Source organism: Dendrobates tinctorius, unplaced genomic scaffold (genome assembly GCF_039654945.1).
Source record: "Dendrobates tinctorius isolate UK_male_01 unplaced genomic scaffold, ASM3965494v1 ptg000020l, whole genome shotgun sequence".
NCBI lineage: Eukaryota > Metazoa > Chordata > Amphibia > Anura > Dendrobatidae > Dendrobates > Dendrobates tinctorius.
This window is the reverse complement of record NW_027361688.1, coordinates 17,326,032-17,346,509: the sequence shown is the minus strand read 5'-3', so window position 1 is coordinate 17,346,509 and position 20,478 is coordinate 17,326,032. Positions and strand designations below refer to the sequence as shown.

Below are 20,478 nucleotides of genomic sequence, written 5' to 3'. Positions count from 1 at the left end.
GCTGGGGGGGATACAAGGAAGGTCTTTTTCTTATTATGCACGAACCGCCTAAATTTAGCTATGGAACACCTATATTCAAAAAGGGTATAAAATAAAAGAACACTCCGTTACACCTTGGAGATTGTTGAAAATCAAATGCCGGTGTATTTCTTCTGTTCTCACCGGCTAAGTATAAAATGCCAGAAACTTCTAAACTGAGGTTAGGGCTGATCTAACAAGGGATTAAGCCCCTCTAATAAGGCACATTGGGCAATTACTTCACTTTTGCTTCGTACCGGCTTTGTTACACTTCTCCCCATTCGTTTGACAACTTAATTTTTTGCCATTAGGTTGTCACCCAGTTTTATAAGAGAGTAATGGGGGCATCACTGGATTATTAGGACGCCTGTGGGAGTAATATCGGCAGTCATACTGGTTAGAAGTTACCGATCCAGAGAATTAAATTATGAAATGTAATAAACATATAATGTACAACCTTTTAACAATTAAAAAAAAACAAAAAAAACACAAAGGGTGACCTTTTCTTTCAGTATAAATATCTTCTAAGAGTTGATGCATCGGCCAACAAAAAACACGAAAACAAAAAATACTCGTACTAACTTCGATCCTCATACAATATTCATTGAAATTTTTGACCAACCAACTTCAGAACCGGTTTTCCAGTTTTGAAAACAAAAAAAAAAAAAATTTGCAGGAAGAACCTATCGATATCAATCAGCCTACTCGACAACAAGTGTTGCATTTCCCTGCAGCTCCACCACTGGGGAAAAAAATCAAGTATTACACAGTTCTAAATTAACAGTTTCCGGGTCCTCCTAAAACAGGCACTCTAGTGAGGGCCCTTAGAAAGTTTTTATTTTTTTTTTTGCCTTTTACATTTTCCTACCTTATTTCAAGAGCTATAAATTTATTTTTCCGTCAACAAAGCCGTACAAGGGCCTGTTTTTTTGCGGGACAAGTCATAGTTTTGAATTACACCATACTGAAAAAAAAAAAAAAAAAAAAACACCCAGCAATTCCACTGTTGCGTTTTAGGTTTTGTTTTCTTTGTTTTTGTTTGTTTTTTTTCACAAAATTCACTCTACAGTAGAAAATGACCAGGTGACCTTTTCGTACACATCAGTACTTGTTTTTCTTTTACTGCTAAAAAAAAAAATTATATAAATATATATCTATCTATCTATCTCGCCTTGACTATTTTTTTTAGTCAGTAAAGCTGAATGGGTGCTGGAGATTTTATTGGGGTCTCTATAGCTTTTTTTCGGGTCTTTTAGATCTTTTTAATCACTTTTTGTTGGGGCAGTGAGGTCACACACACAAAAAAAAAAAAAAAAAATCTGAGATTCTGCCATTTTTCACTTTTGTTCCCTGGACAATCATTTTATTAGATTGCGCTATTTTGCATGACCTAAAAAAGGTGGGAAATTTAAACTAATATTTTTTATTTCATTTTTTTTTTTTTTTAATTAGTCCCTTTAGGGGACTTGATCCCCATACGATCGACTGCAGTCGTGTGGCATTGCAGTCCAGTGTATACTTACCAGTGTCCTATGAAGCCCAGCAACAGGCTGAGCTTCATAGTGGTAGTAACATGTCAGAGAGAAGGGTCTACAGCGGACCTCCGGTTGCCATGATAATCTATTGGCATCCCACCCTCGTGCCTAACCTCCTAAATGCCGGGCAGCTACACCTAAGAGGGCAAACTACTGCAAAAGCCGACAGCTCCAACCTCGGATGTCGGTTATGTAACACCTCCGGTACCCGTGGCTGCATACGGTGACATCGTGCACTGGTGCCACAAGTCTCCAAAGGGGTTAAAGAGATCAATTTAGAATACCCCTTTTCTGAATTAAAGGATAATTCCTATCCGTCCATACATAACACGGGCAGCCCACCGATTACAAAATGTGTAATTCCTCCATTCACATGCGGGGGAGCTGCAGAGAAATTGAACACTTTTTAATGCTAATTTGCATGAGCCCCACCCATTTCGAGGGACACTCCCGTAAAAAAATAATCCTTACAGATTACCACTGCTCAGCCTTCAGCTTCCTTCTAGAATCATTTTTCTAGATTTTGGATTAAAGGGATTTTACAGAAAGCAATGTAACGTAGTAATATAAAACCTTATTGCTACAGTTCTTCATAGCCCGCTCCTGTGAGCGCAGCCAGCAGTGTAAAGAATGGAGGTTTTTTTTATTTTTTTCTATTCTAGCTGCCAGATCCAGCATGACTAATAAATCTATAAGTGAAAAATTGCTCCCATCAATTTATCCAATACAATTGATCTGGAAAAATTGGAGCTAATCCTGTGCCATATATAATCCCTATGATATTGGCGATATCATAATCTGTGGTTTTACATAGGACTGCAATCAAATACTATTTTTTGGGTGACTGCCCCGCTTTGGACAATCCCTTTGGGTTAGAGGGATGCCTTATAGAGAGGTAACTGGACCCAATGTAAAATTTGTACAAAGACACCCACCTAGTATAATACTGATGTCTTTTATGACGAAGAATTACAAGGGCCCAGAGTGACTGCAAATTCTGCACCCCCTATAGCTACGCCCCTGGTGCCCTATTGATAAACCAATCACAGGGTATCCTACTACTGAGACCTCCAGCGGTCAGCTGCAGTCACTAGGAGAATTTAGAAACTGTTCTATTTGCCTGCAGCGCCTCCAGAGGGAAAATTAGGAATTACACACTGATCATTCAAATCAGTATATACGAATACACGTTGGGTCCTCCAGAAGGATTTTTTTTTTTCCTTTTTGTCATGAGGGTCCTCGATTGGGGACTCGTACTTAAAGATTCGGAATTTAATAAAAAGCCATTAGTAAATGGGTCATCAAGATGCAAAAAAAAAAAAAAAATCAGCTCTGTTACATCAAAAACAATTACACACACTCCTCTCTGCTACATAATCATCCTCCAGGCTCCTTCCCTACCTTGGACACGATGCAGAATAGCTTTCTGCCTGAAAGCACGTGAAAGAAATAAAAGGTTACTCACCTGCACAGCAGCCACAATAAAAAATAAATAAATAAAATAAATTTAAAAAAAAATGAAAATAAAAATTGTATATAGAAACCCACGCAATACAGGTAATGTCCAGGATTTGAAGTAGGTGAAGATATCCACCGGGTTTTATATTAGTTTCACAAAAGGCAAAAAGTTCTGATAATCCGGCATCACGAGAATTTGTCAACTGTCGCTTTAAATCCCTTCGGAACCTTCAAGCACCGGAAGATTTAAAAGTAGAAAACTTTCTGAACTTTTTTTGTTGGGGGGGGGGGGGGAAACTATGATGAAATCCTCCTCGTCTGTCACTCTAAGCTTGTTGGTAATGCCAGACTATCGGGGTGCAGGGTTATCGGACTCCCATCAACAGTAACATTTAAATAATAGAACTCAAAGAAAAACAAGAAGCAACGTATCAATCAAACTGAATGAGATATTCGGGGTAGATCTGATTGCTGTCAAATATGACGTAGATGAGCGGCGAGAAGGGATTGTCCACACAGCTGTCGTACAGGTTAGTCAGGCTGCCGTCTTTGGACGGCGGTCGGATGTATTTGCTGTCTCCGATGGCGTATTCGCCCACGAGGACTCGAGCTAAAAACATAGATTTCTTCGAGAGGAACTGACAGCAGTCCGAAGTCACTCCGTGCAGTTTGAGCATCGGCCCGTGCTTTCCGGTGTTTTTACAGTACTGGCTTGATAAGGATGCGTTCTTCGCAAAGTATGTACCTAAAAGGAAAAATAAATAAAATTACTTGGTGTAAATGTCGCTGTTCTGCTGAATCCGGCAATGTTTTCCTTTTGTTCCTGCGCCTATCCGTTCCTGAGATATGGCCCCATCTTCCCTGTGTATATAAATTTTGTCTTTCTAGCCAAATAGGTGTGGTCCACAGAAAAAGAGTTGATGACCACTCCCACTTGACTAAAAAGACTAAATTAATACCGTATATGGGGAAGAGGAGGCCATATCTCAGGACAGAGAGGCGCAGGAACACAAGAAAAACATCGCCGGATTCAGAATAACAGCGGCATTTACACTAGAATTAAAAAGCCAATGCCTTCAAGAAGATGGCCGCGGGAGGCGGAGCTTGCACAGGTTGAGATCACGGCAGGGCCGAGGTCCCAGTCTGCGCATGTGGCCATTTTCCTGAAGCCGTAGGCAGCACTGGAAAAGCAACGCCCACCGCTCTGCCTCACCGCCAACACCGGGCCTACAGCGTCGCACTGCTGGGGCACCCACTTCTCCCACCCAGGGCCCACAGCATTGCCCCACTTATGCTGCTGCTGCCGGCTTCCTGAGGAAGGGACCATGCCTCCTGTGAACCTGCTCCACCACTGCCGCCCCCCAGGTAAGATACCTTACATTCGGACTATAAGACAGACCCAGGCAGGTGTCAAGGAGAGGGGAACCCAAAGAGCAACACAAGTAACCGGGGAACAACTTGAAATATTTAAAATGAGCAAGGAGAAGAATAAGGCAGGGGCCGAGACAGAGGATCTGAGAGTGGGGCACACAGCACATTATATGAGCAGGGGAGGGTCTAACAAAGACAATATTAAAAAAAATAATAAAAAGGTGGATAAAAGCAATGGGGGGGGGGGGAGGCAAAAGGGATTAAAAGGAGAGAATTGGAGAGGGACAGTGAGGAGCAGAGTTCTCACCCTTCCCATAGACGGCTCCATGTATCCCATTAATCCTCCAGTCAAAGTTATGGATACAAATGGCGTTCACAAATTCATTACTAGTCCCGTGAAACAGCATCTCTTCTGCAATCTCAGACAGACCCTTCTTCTTCTTCAGCTGAGATTTCTTTCTGTAAGAAACACATACATGGTTAGATCTTAGGAATATGAAAATTGGGTCAATGGGTGGGCCGAAATGAACACCGACATTCAGGATTAAATCAATCTAATATATAAAGCTCAAAGTGTGTATGTCCGGGATTGGCATCCGCACCGTCGCAGCTACAGCCACAAAATTTGGCACAATCACACGTCCGGACCCCGAGACCGTCCTAAGCTATGTTGTGAGGCGAAATTTTAACCCCGCACGTTCCAATTCACCAAACAATTTTGCCCCATCTACATAATGGGGGGAAAAAGTGTGTGCGCATCAAGCCCCGCCCCTCATTATGATGTCATAGTGCCCCTATCTACATAATGGGGAAACAGTGTGTGCATACAAGCCCCGCCCCTCATTATGTCATAATGGTTGCCATGGCGACGCTGATGTCATCATAGGTTGCAAGCCGCGCCGCTCATTATGATGTCATAATGGTTGACTATGAAATGGAGGATGTGTGATCGGTATATGGGCACTGGACTATGGGATGGAGGATATGTATGATGGGTATATGGGCATGGGACTATGGGATGGAGGATATGTGTGATGGGTATATGGGCACTGGACTATGGGATGGCGGATATGTATGATGGGTATATGGGCATGGGACTATGGGATGGAGGATATGTGTGATGGGTATATGGGCACGGGACTATGAGATGGAGGATGTGTGATGGGTATATGGGCACTGGACTATGGGATGGCGGATATGTATGATGGGTATATGGGCACGGGACTATGGGATGGAGGATATGTGTGATGGGTATATGGGCACGGGACTATGGGATGGAGGATGTGTGATGGGTATATGGGCACGGGACTATGGGATGGCGGATATGTATGATGGGTATATGGGCATGGGACTATGGGATGGAGGATATGTGTGATGGGTATATGGGCACGGGACTATGAGATGGAGGATGTGTGATGGGTATATGGGCACTGGACTATGGGATGGCGGATATGTATGATGGGTATATGGGCATGGGACTATGGGATGGAGGATATGTGTGATGGGTATATGGGCATGGGACTGTGGGATGGAGGATGTGTGATGGGTATATGGGCATGGGACTGTGGGATGGAGGATGTGTGATGGGTATATATGGGCATGGGACTGTGGGATGGAGGATGTGTGATGGGTATATATGGGCATGGGACTATGGGATGGAGGATGTGTGATGGGTATATGGGCACTCGACTATGGGATGGAGGATATGTGTGATGGGTATATGGGCATGGGACTATGGGATGGAGGATGTGTGATGGGTATATGGGCACTCGACTATGGGATGGAGGATATGTGTGATGGGTATATGGGCATGGGACTGTGGGATGGAGGATGTGTGATGGGTATATATGGGCATGGGACTATGGGATGGAGGATACGTGATGGGTATATGGGCACTCGACTATGGGATGGAGGATATGTGTGATGGGTATATGGGCATGGGACTATGGGATGGAGGATGTATGATGGGTATATGGGCATGGGACTATGGGATGGAGGATAATTATAATTTGTTATAACTAACCACAGTTAGTTACTATGCCCGGGCAGCGCCGGGCTCTTCAGCTAGTTTAATATAATAATCTAATTCCTTTACTAGTACATTTTGATTTAAAAAATCCCTACCGTTCCCTCCCTAACTTTTTTTTTTTTTTTTTTTTAACCAACTTACCATTTGATAATTATTTTTTTTTGGAGAACCCCCAGTGCATGCTGGGATACTGATAACAAGTCATCATCAGGGGCAGAGGCTACGGTTAGTCCCGCAGCCTCTGGCCTCCACCCTGAAACGAAGTGTCATTAGTGATCACCATTTTAGGGGTTGGGCTAGTCCCTGCTTTACTGAGCATGTGTCAGTAGTCAATTTTAACATATGCTCAGTAGGATCTTGTCACTATACAGTATTCGTTTGAATGCACAGTGACAGTGCACTTCCTCGCTGGCTCTAATGAGAAGTGAATAGCCGGTAAGAGAGTGTGCTGCCAGTGTGTATTGTAAAGAGATAACCCGACGGGAAGGAAAAGCAAAGACCTGCCCCACCTCAGAAATTGATGTCGCTTTTGGAGGCGGTGCAGTTCTCTCCTTACAATGCACTCTGACAGGGCACTCTTCTCATTGGAGCCGGTGAGAGAGCGCACTGTCACTATGCATCGAAAAGGAATATCATACAGTGACAAAGGAGCTCGTACTTTGCATACATTGGAGTTGACAACCGGTTCATAGCTCATGCTTGATAGACACTGGACTAGCCTACCCCTGAAATGGATATCACTGATCATGCTTAGTTTTGGGGGTAGGTGGTGACCATGGCCTCTGCTCTGATGTCATCTTGTTTGAGTATTCCAGCATGCACTGGAGACTGTCAAACGAAAGGTCATCAAAACAGGAAGTTGGCAAAGAAAAAGAGAGTAGAACAGAGAGGTAGGTAACTTTTAATTAAAGGTATATAAAAAAGTAATTTGATTATTACATGAAATAGACATTTAGGATTAAATCAGTGTTAATTTCAAACCACCCCTTTAAATTGGCTAAAAGCCAAACTGTTCCTTTAAGATTCTGCCATATCAAAGCTTACCGGCAGTAAAATTCCCATAAATCTAAGTTTTGTATCCTAAGAATATTTACGATCCGGTTCTTATCCATGGATTCCGCAAACAGATTGGCTACTTCATTGTACTCGTTACAACACTTGATTAAAGGGATGAGCTGATAGGGCTCGGAGTTGTTCACGTGTTCCCAGTGAGACGGCAGAGGGATCGATCCGTTGTCGCAGATGTAACTAGGGTAGAAAAAAATGAGCTAAAATATGGACATAACGATGGTATATAAGGGAGAGAAAGATGAAGTAAGGGCAAAGCGCATGTTGGGGGTCATACATTTTTTATTATTAATTTTTGAGGGGTATGTCTGATTATAATGCATCTTTGTTTTTTCACTGTTGATTTTATTTTTTGTACATTACATTGCACCAAATCTCTATATCTAATTCGCAGAATTGCATTGCAATTAACTTTGTATATACACTAATATTTACAGTACTTGTTGTTATTACTCCTTGGTAGGATTCTGCCATCTGGTGGCTGTCCTTTGTATTGCATTCTTATTTTCATTATTTGATGTCGCTCATCAGCCTCCCCCTGTTTTTACCATTAACTTTTCCTTTTTATTTTTCTTATTTTTGGGTAGTTTTGTATCTCAATAAGATATCTAGTGCGTGTATATAAAAAACTTGTGTGATTTTTATTAAAATTAGATTTACACTTATAGGATAGAAGACTATATGATATAGCCTGAACGTCTATAGACAAATAAAGGGAAGCTATAAATATACTTAAAGGGGACAGGTCACCACCACTGACCATGAATACTCAAAGAAATATTTCAATATTTTATTTCAGAAATAGTTCCTGGAAGGGAACTAAAAAAAAAAAAAAAAAATATTATATATATATATATATATATATATATATATATATATATATATATATATATATATATATATATATATATATATATATACACACACACACACACACCAGGAAACCACAAAGGTTCTCTTTAAGACAACTGCATATATAATAATTTCCTGGTACAGCATCACATTTTTCTCAAAGGAAATCCATCAGCAGATTTCTGTATGTAATCTGAGAGCAGCATGATGTAGAGGCAGAGAGCCCGATTCCAGCGATGTGTCACTTACTGGGCTGTTGGGTGCAGTTTTGATAAAATCCCTGTTTTCTCTGCAGTTCTCTGAATGCTGAGCTCTCTATAATCCTGCCCACACCCCTGATTGGCAGCTTCCTGTGTACAGTGTCAGCAAGCTACCAATCAGTGGTGAGGGTGGGGTTACACAGCCGAGCGGGACTCGCCTGCACGTCAGACCTAGTCAGGCAGTGATAATCTCCTGCTCATAAAACACTGATTGCATTGAAACTACAGCACACAGCCTAACAAGTAACACATTGCTGGAATCAGGCTCTCTTGCCCTACATTATGCTGCTTTCAGGTTAAAAAAAAAAAACCTACTGTCAGATTTCCTTTAAATAAAATCTAAGTCAACTTTTGGATGTTCCACCAAAACTAACCAATGCAATGATTGTCTAAGAGTCTTGAATAAAATTCTCCTGTAGTTTTGTGTATACAGCTCCTGTGCACACTGCGGAGACTTTAGGACCTCCATTGCCTGGCTTGGTGCAAGTCTTAGTGGTGGGCCCCCAGCGATTATACATTTATAACGTATCCAATGGGTAGGTGGAAAATCTATTCAGCAAGTGACTTTTTAAAGAAAATGCAACCAATTACCTAAAGGCTGAAATGGAAAAAGGGGCTCGTTTTACCGGCCTTTGTTTCCCGGTGAATAAGTTGGTCTGTTTCATTCCTGCGCAAGGAAACAACACAAGGATTAGCAAAAAAAAAAAAAAAAAAGAAAGTCCCATACCCTAGGCCTTATAATTCAGAGGTTTTAGAAGGAAAAGAAAAAAAAAAAAAAAAAAACACACAAAGTGAACATTTACATTAAATTACCATCAGTATTGCAAAAATACATAGAATTATGCAAAAAAAAGCCATTGAAGGGTTACATAGGATAAGTAGGAATCTGCCATTTCATTCATGCTGCCCCAAGAGTGAGCAGCCGTGTGGTGGCGGAACGCCCTCTATGTACGTTTCGCCTAGCTTCATCACGGGGACAGACATGTATTTGCTGATTCTTAAAGAGGCAAGGTCCCGCAATAGTCAATATAAAGTGATTGTATTAACTTCTTAATTGTTCTCGATATGTTAAAGTATTTTTACCAACTTTTTTTTTTTGTTATTTTATTGGGAAGTTAAATACAGAAATCTTGCAATAGTCAAACTGCCACTAAGTTTGTACAATCATTCGGCTGTCAGCTATGCCTCCTACATACTGTGTTCTCTATGAGAGCAGAGCCACTGCCAGACCCCTCAAACAGATCTCGCTGAGAACAAAACGATCGGCAGTCTTAAATTGGACATGCTGGATCCTCATCCTCTGTCCAAGGAAAAATCGGGAGGCAGCCATAAACATTAGACTGCTGTGCCCGCCAATATTAGCGAATTTGGCAGATGGTAGATTAATGTGTATGGGGGCCTTTATCATAGACTCATACTTCTTGTTCTGTACAGACATGCTTACAGTGTCTCATAACACAGGATCCACCATTCACAATAGGTGATGTCACAGCTCACCTCCTCCCCCTACAATGACTGATATGTACTGCATATGAAAGGGTGGATCCTGTTTTATCTACTGTATATAGAGGTGTTATCAGTCATTGTACAAGAGGGGGAGGAGGTGAGCTGTGACATCTAATGTGAATGTACTTACTGTATATAGAGGTGCAATAAGTCATTGTACAAGAGGGGGAGGAGGTGAGCTGTGACATCACCTATTGTGTAACCACCGATCCACCAAACCGCTGCACGACCAGCTCTACCCTCGCCTACTGTATCCTCACCCGTCCCTAGTAGATTGTGAGCCCTCACGGGCAGGGTCCTCTCTCATCCTGTACCAGTCGTGACTTGTATTGTTTAAGGTTACTGTACTTGTATGTATTATATATACCCCTCCTCACATGTAAAGCGCCATGGAATAAATAATAAATTGTGAATGGTGGATCCTGCAATAGCTACTGTATACAGAGGCGTTATCGTTCATTGTACAGGTGAGCTGTGACATCACCCATTGTGAATGGTGGATCCTGTGTTATCTACTGTATGTAGAGGTGTACAGGAGGAGGAGGTGAGCTGTGACATCATCCATTGTGAATAGTGGATCCTGTGTTATCTACTGTATATAGAGGTCTTATCAGTCATTGTACAGGAGGAGGTGAGCTGTGACCACCTATTGTGAATGGTGGATCCTGTTATCTACTGTATATAGAGGTGTTAACACAGAATACACAATGGGTGAGGTTACAGCTCGCCTCCTCCTCCTTCACCACGACCTTTGCAAGTCAATTGCAAGTGGGCAATGGGAAAATTACAGATTTTTTTTTCTTCAGCATAGGTCGGAATAAAAAAACAAAAAAGAAAAAAACGCACAAAACAGATATTTAAAAAATACATTTAACATATAAGAGTTAATTTTCAAATGACACTTTGCCTTTAAGGGTTTATAGCCAGTGAAAGCCAAAAGGTGAAGCTTCACGTGGCTAAAATGCAACTGGTCATAGAAATAACATGACATATAGAGCAGTGGTCTCCAACCTGAGGGTCTCAAGTTGTTCTAAAACTATAAGTAGACCCTGATGTGGGATGAGTGATATGTATATGTTAGGTGGATGAACGGTGGTCCATTTGGAAAAACATGGAAGAACCAAGGGAGGAAGTGCCAAACCGGAGGTCCAAAAAACAAGTGCGTGACAAATGTTATAAAAGTACCTTTAACAAACAACCACGGTAAATGGTAGCACTACGAGGAAAGAAGAAGTGTCGGCTTAGGAAATGAACAACAACGGAAAATGCTAAAAAATCAAAAGAAGAGGCCAAAAGAGTAAAGGAGTGAAGATTCAGTATGTACAATGAAATAGAGCAGGGGGGGGGGATCTACTGAAGGGACTAAAGAGGTGTCAGAATACTGGCTTGAAGGAAACATTCGGAAACGCGCGTCGGGGTGTGCACTGCACTTGTATCCATGGACCACCCAGGTATCGCCACTCTGCTTGTTTATCTTTTCTACCCGCACTCTACACTATCGTCTCTTCAGCCACTTCAGTAGATCTCCTCTGCTCCAGGCACGTAGTGCTACCATTTGCCATGCTTGTTTAATAAAGTTACTTTTATAACATTCGTCCCGTAGTTCTTTTTTGGACCTCAGGTTTGGCACACCCGCTCTTGGTTCACCATCAGTATACAGCAGATAATGAAAAAAAAAAAAAAACAGACGAAAAGGCTAAGAATCTGCTCACCTATAAAGTCTAATGTGTAATTAAACTTCATGGTCCTAAAGTTGACCGAACCGTGCGGATTCTCTTTGTAGTGCTGCTCTATTTCTTGGCTGCTTATCGAACAGCAGGAAGACGACGTCGTCTGCGAGACACCAAGAGAGGAGAACCTTCCAGTTAAATGTAACCTTGCTCCGATATCGCGCATTCTATAGGCCAACTCCTATAACAGAGCCACCCCCCCTGCTGTGGGGAGTGCCAAGCTGGTATATGGAGACTTTTAGGCCATGCGGTGCTCCTCTGGAAACTTAAATATGAAAACAGTCTCTTCAGAAGAAAGAGGACTTGATTTCTGGTGCCACCTATTGGATGTAGCAACCAGGAAAGTTAATAATCAACACTTTAATGAGCCTCCTTCCCAGAGGAGCATTGCATGGTCTCCTTACGCCAGCTTGGCACTCTCTGCAAGAAGAAATTTCCTCCCTTAAACTTGATACATAATGAAGGAAAACAAGAGAATGATGAAAACCACTTGATAATATATTCACATATTTCATTTATAGGAATAATATTAATTGGACACTTTATTGGAAAACTTATTTAAAAGGGAAACCCCTAAAAGATTGGGTATCACATATATAAAGCTGCCCTACCTCAAACATATGCCATTTACCACATTCGGCCAGGTAGAACCAGCCCCACTGTGTCTCCGAGTCGTCCATGTCCTCGGGAACATTGACGTCTACCGTTGCCCCCATTTTTGGTGCTTGTTGGAAACATTCAACCTGAAACATAGACTAGAAATAATTGTACAGCATTATTATTAATGGCAGCCAAAATATGAATTAGGAATAATATTTAAAGGGGTTATCCCACCATCAATATTTATTGTCTATGCAGAGTATAGGTAAATATGAATGAGTTGGTCTGCCGGGTGCCCGCGCATGAATGGAGCGGTAGTGCGCACGACTGACCACCTCGCCCATCTTATTTTCGCAAGTTGTGATCACACATGCGCACAAACTCTCCCGTAGGCCCATAGAAGTGAGTAGAGAGGCAGTTGTATGTACTCACTAACTGACCCAGAGGAGTGAACAGGGAGGTGTCCGAGCATGCGCACTAACTCTCCCATTGGCCAATACAAGTGACAAGAAAGGGGGTCGCACATACGTACCAAGTCTCCCATAGGTCCATAGAAATGAATAGCAAGGTGATCACGCATGTGCACTAACTGTCCCATAGTAGTGAAGGGGGAGGTGATCGCGCATACGTATTAATTCTCCCTTAGGGCCTGTAGTGCAGCGGGGTTGGTGCAATGTGACAGGTAGGCAGCGACCACAGGAAAGTTCACAGCAAATGTGTTTAATGTCCAAAACAACTAACACTATGAACAGCACACGGTGTCCTCTGGATCACAGCCGCGGCATCACAACAATTATGGTTGCCGAGGGCGACTGCACCACCGTATCATGCTACGGAGTGCCAAGCGTTCGCTGCTCTTGGTTCTGTGTTACATCACGACGGCTGGACGCTGCAGAGCCACCTGCTCTGCTACTTGCAAACTAAGACACCCAAAACACTTTACTGCAGGGTTTTCAACCGGAATCTGTGGCCATGGGCCACTTGTAAGACCCAGTCCGAGATGAGTGAACTTCCCCACTACCATCTTGTAGTTCACTCCAAAAATAAAAGCCTTTAATGGGTTTTCCTCAATACTGCCTTGGCCAAATAGCTTGACCACGTCCACACTTACTTCTATTTTGCCTTGTGACTCACAGGCGTACTGCTGTGGACACAAGGTACTCCAGCGGGTCTAATAGGACTCCATCCACATCCTGGGGGATACATATCGACCCACGCATATGATCCTTCTCACATAACCCCCCCCCCCCCTCTGTTCAAACTTGTGGAGTTGAACATTTGTTACCATACAGGGGGCCTGTGACAGTGCATCCACATTTCCCTGTGACTTTCCCACCCGATATTTCACGGTCAAGTTAAAGTTCCGCAGAGAGAGAGAGAAACCATCTGTTGACCTGAGCATTCCTCTCCTTGGCATTTTTCATCCAGACCAAGGGTGAATGATCGGTCACCAAACGAAACGGTCGACCGAGTAAATAATAACGTAGGGACTCCAATGCCCACTTAATGGCGAGGCACTTCTCCACTACGCTATAGTTTTTCTCGGCCGGAGTGAATTTGCTACTTAGGTAGGTGACTGGATGTTCCTTTCCGTTCACCTCCTGAGACAGGACCGCTCCTACGCCCACGTTAGAACCATCTGACGGCACGATGAAGCATTTCTGGAAGTTGGAACTAATGAGGACGAGCTGTCCGCACAGCACCAACTTCATGGATTGGTACGCCTGGGGGTGTCATTGAATATGACCGAGATCTGTTAGGGGTGTTGTTCTCCCTAAAAATTTAGGAATAAATCTTCGGTAATACCCGATGATTCTGAGAAATGCTCTCACCTGTTTCCTCTCACCTGTTTGGTGGTGACAGGTTGGGGCCAATACTGAATGGCCTCAATTTTATTAATTTGGGGTTTGATATCCCCACGGCCGATCACGTATCCCAAGTACCGCGCTTCCTCGAGCCCCATCAGACATTTCTTGGGATTCGCCTTCAAGCCTGCGGCTCTGAGTGAATCTACTACCGTTGCACCTTGGACAAGTGGGTATGCAAGTCAGTACTAAAAAATGCTGCAAGAAGGCACAGGTGACCGGCACAACTGCACTATTCCGGGATAATTAGACAGCTCCGACTCCAGGGACTTACGGGTGACGAGGTTAATGAAAAGACCAAGGATATGTCCAAATCCAATGTATAAGAAGAAGCAAAGCACTCATCGTCCCACTCAATGTTCATTATTGTGGTTTACAAAAAAAAAAACAAAGCAGGGGAGCCCCCAGAGGAGCCGCACTGGACGATGGCTGTTTCGCGCAAAAAAAGTGCTTCTACGGGTCCATCAGCCTCTGGAACGTGGCTGGGACCCCATGCAGGCCAAAGGGAGAGATGACATCGTGATACATACCCTCCAGAGTTATGAAGGAGGCCTTTTCACTTGCCGACTCCGTAAGGGGCACCAGCCAATAACCCTTGGTCAGATCGAGCATGGTGAAGTACTGGGCCTGACCCAGTCGCTCGATCAGCTCATCCACCCAGGGCATTGGATAAAGGTCAAATTTCGACACTTCGTTCAACTTACGGAAATCCTTACCGTAATCATTACCATAAGGGCCCGTCCAGCTTCGGGATCAGTACAATAGGACTAGCCCATTCACTCCAGGACTCCTCAATTACTCCCAGCTGAAGCATTTATTTTACCTCACTCGCAATTTTTTGTTTCGGGACCTCGGGCACCCGGTATGGTTTAATTCGCACCCTTACGTGAGGCTCGGTGACAATGTCTTGCTGGAAGACAGAGGTAAGACCGGGTAGTTCCGAGAATACATCCGTATTCTCTTGTACTAATTTCCACTCCTCTAGCCGCTGCTATGTCGAGAGGGTGTCTCCTACCTTTACCTCTCTCTCAGACCCTGTGCAGGCCAATATTGAAGGGCCCCCAGTTGAGATATCTGGAGTCCCTTCCGTAAGGATATACTATGGGTTCTTTCACGCTTTCAACAGATTGACGTGATACAACTATTTGGGTTTACTTTTCCCAGGCTGGTAAACTCTGTAGTTTACTTCCCCCACTTTTCCCTAAACTTCATATGGCCCTTGCCACTTGGACATTAGTTTGCTTTAGGTGGTGGGCACCAAAACAGACACCCTATCTCCTACTTTAAAGGAGCGGACAGTGGCCTTTTTGTTATATACGCAGTCCTGCGCTGCCCGAGCATCCACCAAATGCTCTTTTACTATAGGCTTGAAAGCTGCATTTCAGTCATGCATATTGGCCACGTGATCAATGATACTCTTATGTGGCATAGGTTCCTGCTCCCATGTCTCTTTGGCTACGTCCAGCAGACCCCTAGGATGCCTGCCATACAGTAGCTCAAAGGGTGAAAATCCCGTGGATGCCTGTGGCACCTTGCGGATAGCAAACATTAAATAGTGCAATAACATGTCCCAATTCCTCCTGTCCTTGGAAACCACCTTTTTAAGCATGGACTTAATAATAATAATAATAATAATTTTTATTTATATAGCGCCAACATATTCCGCAGCACTTTACAATTAAGCGGACTTGAGGGTTTTGTTAAAGCGCTCCACTAACCCGTCAGTCTGGGGGTGGTACACCGACGCGCGCAACTGCTTTATTTATCTTATGGAGCCTGCGCAGTTCCTTCGTCTCCTTGGACATGAAAGGAGTCCCCTGATCAGTGAGGATCGCCTTCGGTAGTCCAAGGTGACAGAACATGGCAAACAACTCCCGGGCGGTAAGCTTAGCTGAGGTGCGCCAAAGCGGAATGGCCTCGGGTACCGGATGGCGTAGTCTACAACCACTAGTATGTGTTTGTTGCCCTGGGTGGATTTTACTATTGGCCCTACCAGATCCATCGCAATCCGCTCAAAAGGTACCTCTATAAAGGGCAAAGGCACCAATGGACTCTGGTAGTTCGCGGTGGGTGAAGTTAGTTGGCACTCCAGACACATATCACAGTACCTCTGGACCTCAGAGTAGACACCTGGCCAGAAAAACTGCTGCAGTATGCACTCCTGCATCTTTTTGGCTCCCAAATGCCCTCCTAGCATATGGGTGTGAGCCAATTCGAGCACTGCCCAGTTGTAATGGGGCACAACCAGCTGTACTACCACCTCATCCCGGATTTTATCAACCCTGTATAATAACTCCTGGTTGATCGTCGTATGTGGGAACACCGTTTCCGCACCCGGTTGCTAAGCCACCCCATTTACCTCAAATACTCATTCCCGTGCCAGAGTCAGAGTGGGATCATGGAGCTGAGCTGTCCCAAACGTACCAGGGGACACTTCCAGCTTGGGGATCGGTGGGGTCTCCTCGACCTATCCTGCCAATACCTCTAGGGGAAACCTATCAGGGCTACACTGTGTCCCAAGGTTGGCGACCCCTACAGCAGGTATCCCTGACTCAGGATCTTTGGGTTCCACGCCCAGAATAACATTTACCCTGGGAGGGTTAAACCTGGTTTCCCACAGGGACCAGAACAGGGGCAAGTCTCTTCCCAACAGTCCCATATGACAGGGTCTTCACCACTCCCACCATGGAGAAATGTTGTATTGCATGACCCCTATGAGCATGTAAAAAATGGGCAAGTTGAGTCCTCCAAAAAATGCCCTTTCAATTGACTCTCGTCTCTGCATCATAGTGACGGCTACTGCACAGTGCGAGAGCCACTTAATGTTCTTTGCCTGCCCTAATAAAGAATATTGATGTCATAAATTGGGGCTATATTTCCTCTGTCTTCTTGGAGGACAACTATTAATCACTGAAGTCAAACGCACAATAATCAGATGATGGCCGGACGATCGTCTCGACAAAAAGAGGTCGTCTTCACAGGACAACCCCTTTAATGGCCATTTTTTACTGTTAAGTATACTTTAGATGACTTTTAGGCATTCTGTACATAATAAAGTCAAATATTCACCATCTCTTTGCTTAATACTTTGACAATCAAAACTCTTCCGGTTTACTTATGTCTTCTTCTGTAGGACAACTCCAGGACGTTCTGATCACAGCCATTAAGATGGAAGAATAGTGGCCTAGGACGAAGAGATTGAGGAATATTACACATATTATTCACACATCACCGCGCAAAAAAAACAATGGCAGAATAGCTGCTTTCTATACCGTCCCATAAAGGGTTAATTAGTTCACCCAAAATGTTGCCTAACTGGACTGAATAGCTCCCCACTGCTGCGTAATGTATCTCCAGTGCTTATTTTGGCTGCACACTCCGGCTGGCAGGACCTGTGGACTCGGGTCATGCGATTTTGGTGACATCATCACCGGTCCTTCTGCACTTCTATGTTGCTGCCTGCTCATGATTGGTCAGCCTCAAAAGGGAGCAGAAGTTCGCACCCCTGGGAAAATTATCTAATGACACCCACTTGGACTTAACTCATTAGGTGCCAAAGATTTGATATCTCCGCAACGGAGAGGCGAAATTTTCCTCTGCGGCCTCCGTTTATATGGTGTATCTAGATCAACATGAGAAATTTGGTGAAGGGGTTAGTCAGGATTGTTTAATTTTTTTAACTAACAGGCAGTTGCCATCTACCTGCCTGTTGTGCCCAGCGCTGATTTCAGCCGGCACACAGAGGTCAAACGTCTGCCGAGATGTCAGCGGGAGCAGCTGAATTGCCATCTTCTCTTCCGCTCTACTCTGTTGACAAGGTGTGACTCAAAGTCATGTGATTGATATAAGGCTGTCAATCAGCATGACATTGGCAGTCACGCCCCGTCGACAGAGCAGCATGGAAGAAGAAGAGCTGTTCTGTAGAGCAGCTGAATCGCCGGCAGGAGCGGTCCGTGACTACTGAGCTGGCGTTGGGTAGAACAGGCAGATAGTTGGCACTATTAGCAACAACAACAAAAAAAAAAGTCCTACAGAACCCCTTTAAAAATGTCAAAATCAAGAACCTGCACCCCAATCATCATCTGCCCTGGCAACCAGAGGACAGGTCATCTATATATCATAAATGTACAACTCCTTGTCACAAGCAATCTCTATCACCGATCCAAAGGGTAGATGATAAAATGTATGATTACAGTCGGGACGCAGCTGCTTAGACCCTCACCGGTCCTGAAAACAGGGGGGGGGGGGCCCAAAGTCCCCTGCATGAATGGAGCAATAGTCACACATGCTCACTAACGCTCAATTTACACAAGAGCCTAAGTGGCACACTACGGCTCCCATCAAACTTTCAGATTGCTGTAAGGGTATGTGCACACGCTGCGGATTCTGCTGCGGATCCGCAGCGTTTCTGGCCCTGCGGGTCCGCAGCAATTTCTGCTGCGTTGTACAGTACCATTGTTTTCAATGGTGACACTGTGCACATGCTGCGGGTTACAATCCACAGCATGTCAATTCTTTGTGCGGGATCCGCTGCAGTTTCACACCTTATCCATTATGAGGTGTGAAACCGCAGGGCTAAACCGCAGGACTTTTGACCTGCGTTTTTTTTACAAATCCGCGGGGACAAATCCGCAGCTCTCAAAAGTACGTGTGCACATAGCCTAAAGGGGTTTTCCAGTCTTAAGCTGCAAATCTGCAGCCACGTTATGTCACTGCAGACTTGTGAATCCTCACACTGCGCAGATTCTCCGATAAGGTAACAGCAAGTATGCGATCTGCCTACTCCCGGTCACATTATGACTAAACTGCTCTTGGCCTCGCTAACTCCACTTGCATTGAGCAAGGCTGCGCCCATCAAGTGAGAATGTGGCAGAGAGAACGCATATTGCATACTTGCAGTTACAAGACCGCCAGAAAACCTTACAGCGCACGATGTGAGGATTCACAAGTCTGCAGTCGCACAGAGTGACTGCAGACTTGTAGCTTGAGACCGGACAACCCCTTTAACTCTTGGGGCATGTGCACAGGAGATCATTTTCAGGTGGATTCGGCTCCAAAAACTACCTAAACCTTCAAAAGAATGAACGTGTACATATATATATCTTGCTGTGAATATGTTGAGTCTATGGAGCGTCTTTTAACCTCTTCAGGTTTCTAAAAAAGCCAAATGGTTATAACAATGGAGCTGACCATTTTTCAGAAATTTTCCGCTAAAGTCAACGGAAAGGCTCAAAAGCTGCGCAGGCGTCTTTTCTAGCGTTTTGGCACATTTTATATTATATAAAAACTACTGGCACTTTGTTCACTTTTGAATAGTTTAAAAAAAAAAAAAAAAAAGGAAAGGAAAAACGAAGTAAAAAAAAGACACCCCAAAGTGCTTGAAAAACTCTACAGAAAACCGCCGGTGGTTTGAAACATCGAAAAGGCGCTCGGCAAATGATCAAGAAAAAAAAAAATACGCCGGCACTTCCCGAAATGTCCTCAGTGGCAGTTAGCCCACCTGGAAAAAGACCCTGTGTGCACAGCCTCTTATTTGAAAAATCTGCAAACCCACAGCCCCATAGTGCGCATTTAAAGTCTGGGAAAGCTGGGTGATCACCTCTATTGTAACGCTGTGTGTGTGATTCAGCATTCCCAGACTATGCAAAACATGACAATATTTAGGGCTTTCTGTATAATCCCAATACCTATACATCTACCGCCCCCCCAGACAGAAGCACTGTCCCCCTTACCTCCAGATGTTTACACTGACCACATAACAGCTGCTCTGTACCCAGAAGCCCAGCTCCAGCTGTATCCAGGGTGCCAGGGCCACAGGATGATCCCTGCAGTATTTCTGGGCCCCTCTGTCACCCTGACAGCCCCTCTTCCCCCCTGCACTTACCTGTTCTCTGCATTCGCTTCCTGGTCTCAGCAGCTCAGCTGTCTGGGAAATGAAACATTCGAAGTGGGCGGGGCGAATGGAACGTGACGTGATACAATGTATCACTGCAGGGAGGAAGCTTTCAGTTTAAAGGAGCCATGTTCCTTTTTTTTTTTTTTTTTTTTTTTTTTATGAAACTTGCTGTCAAGTCTTTAGCCTTTTTTTTTATTTAAATCACAGATCTGAACTGAGCATTGATGGAAAGTCACCATGTCCTTGTGATAGTAGATATGATGGAGTATTATTTCCATATTTACGAGGAC

General features: G+C 44.0%; 1 protein-coding gene across 3 annotated transcripts; it reads right to left on the bottom strand.

The window, feature by feature from the left end:
* Nucleotides 1–3,116: 3,116 nt before the first annotated feature.
* PARP11 (poly(ADP-ribose) polymerase family member 11) lies at nt 3,117–20,274 on the bottom strand. Of its 3 annotated transcripts, none has more exons than XM_073567796.1 (8): nt 20,177–20,274; nt 17,362–17,476; nt 12,439–12,582; nt 11,810–11,930; nt 9,183–9,258; nt 7,456–7,659; nt 4,690–4,841; nt 3,117–3,756 (listed from the first exon to the last, which is right to left on the bottom strand). In XM_073567796.1, exons 2-8 carry the CDS (start codon nt 17,362–17,364, stop codon nt 3,443–3,445), a joined length of 1,014 nt encoding a protein of 337 aa, XP_073423897.1. In that variant the 5' UTR covers nt 17,365–17,476; nt 20,177–20,274; the 3' UTR covers nt 3,117–3,442. The 3 variants fall into 3 exon arrangements, with proteins under 3 accessions (XP_073423897.1, XP_073423899.1, XP_073423898.1); XM_073567798.1 differs by lacking the exon at nt 20,177–20,274 and adding an exon at nt 20,025–20,138; XM_073567797.1 differs by lacking the exon at nt 20,177–20,274 and adding an exon at nt 17,836–17,899.
* Nucleotides 20,275–20,478: the final 204 nt, after the last annotated feature.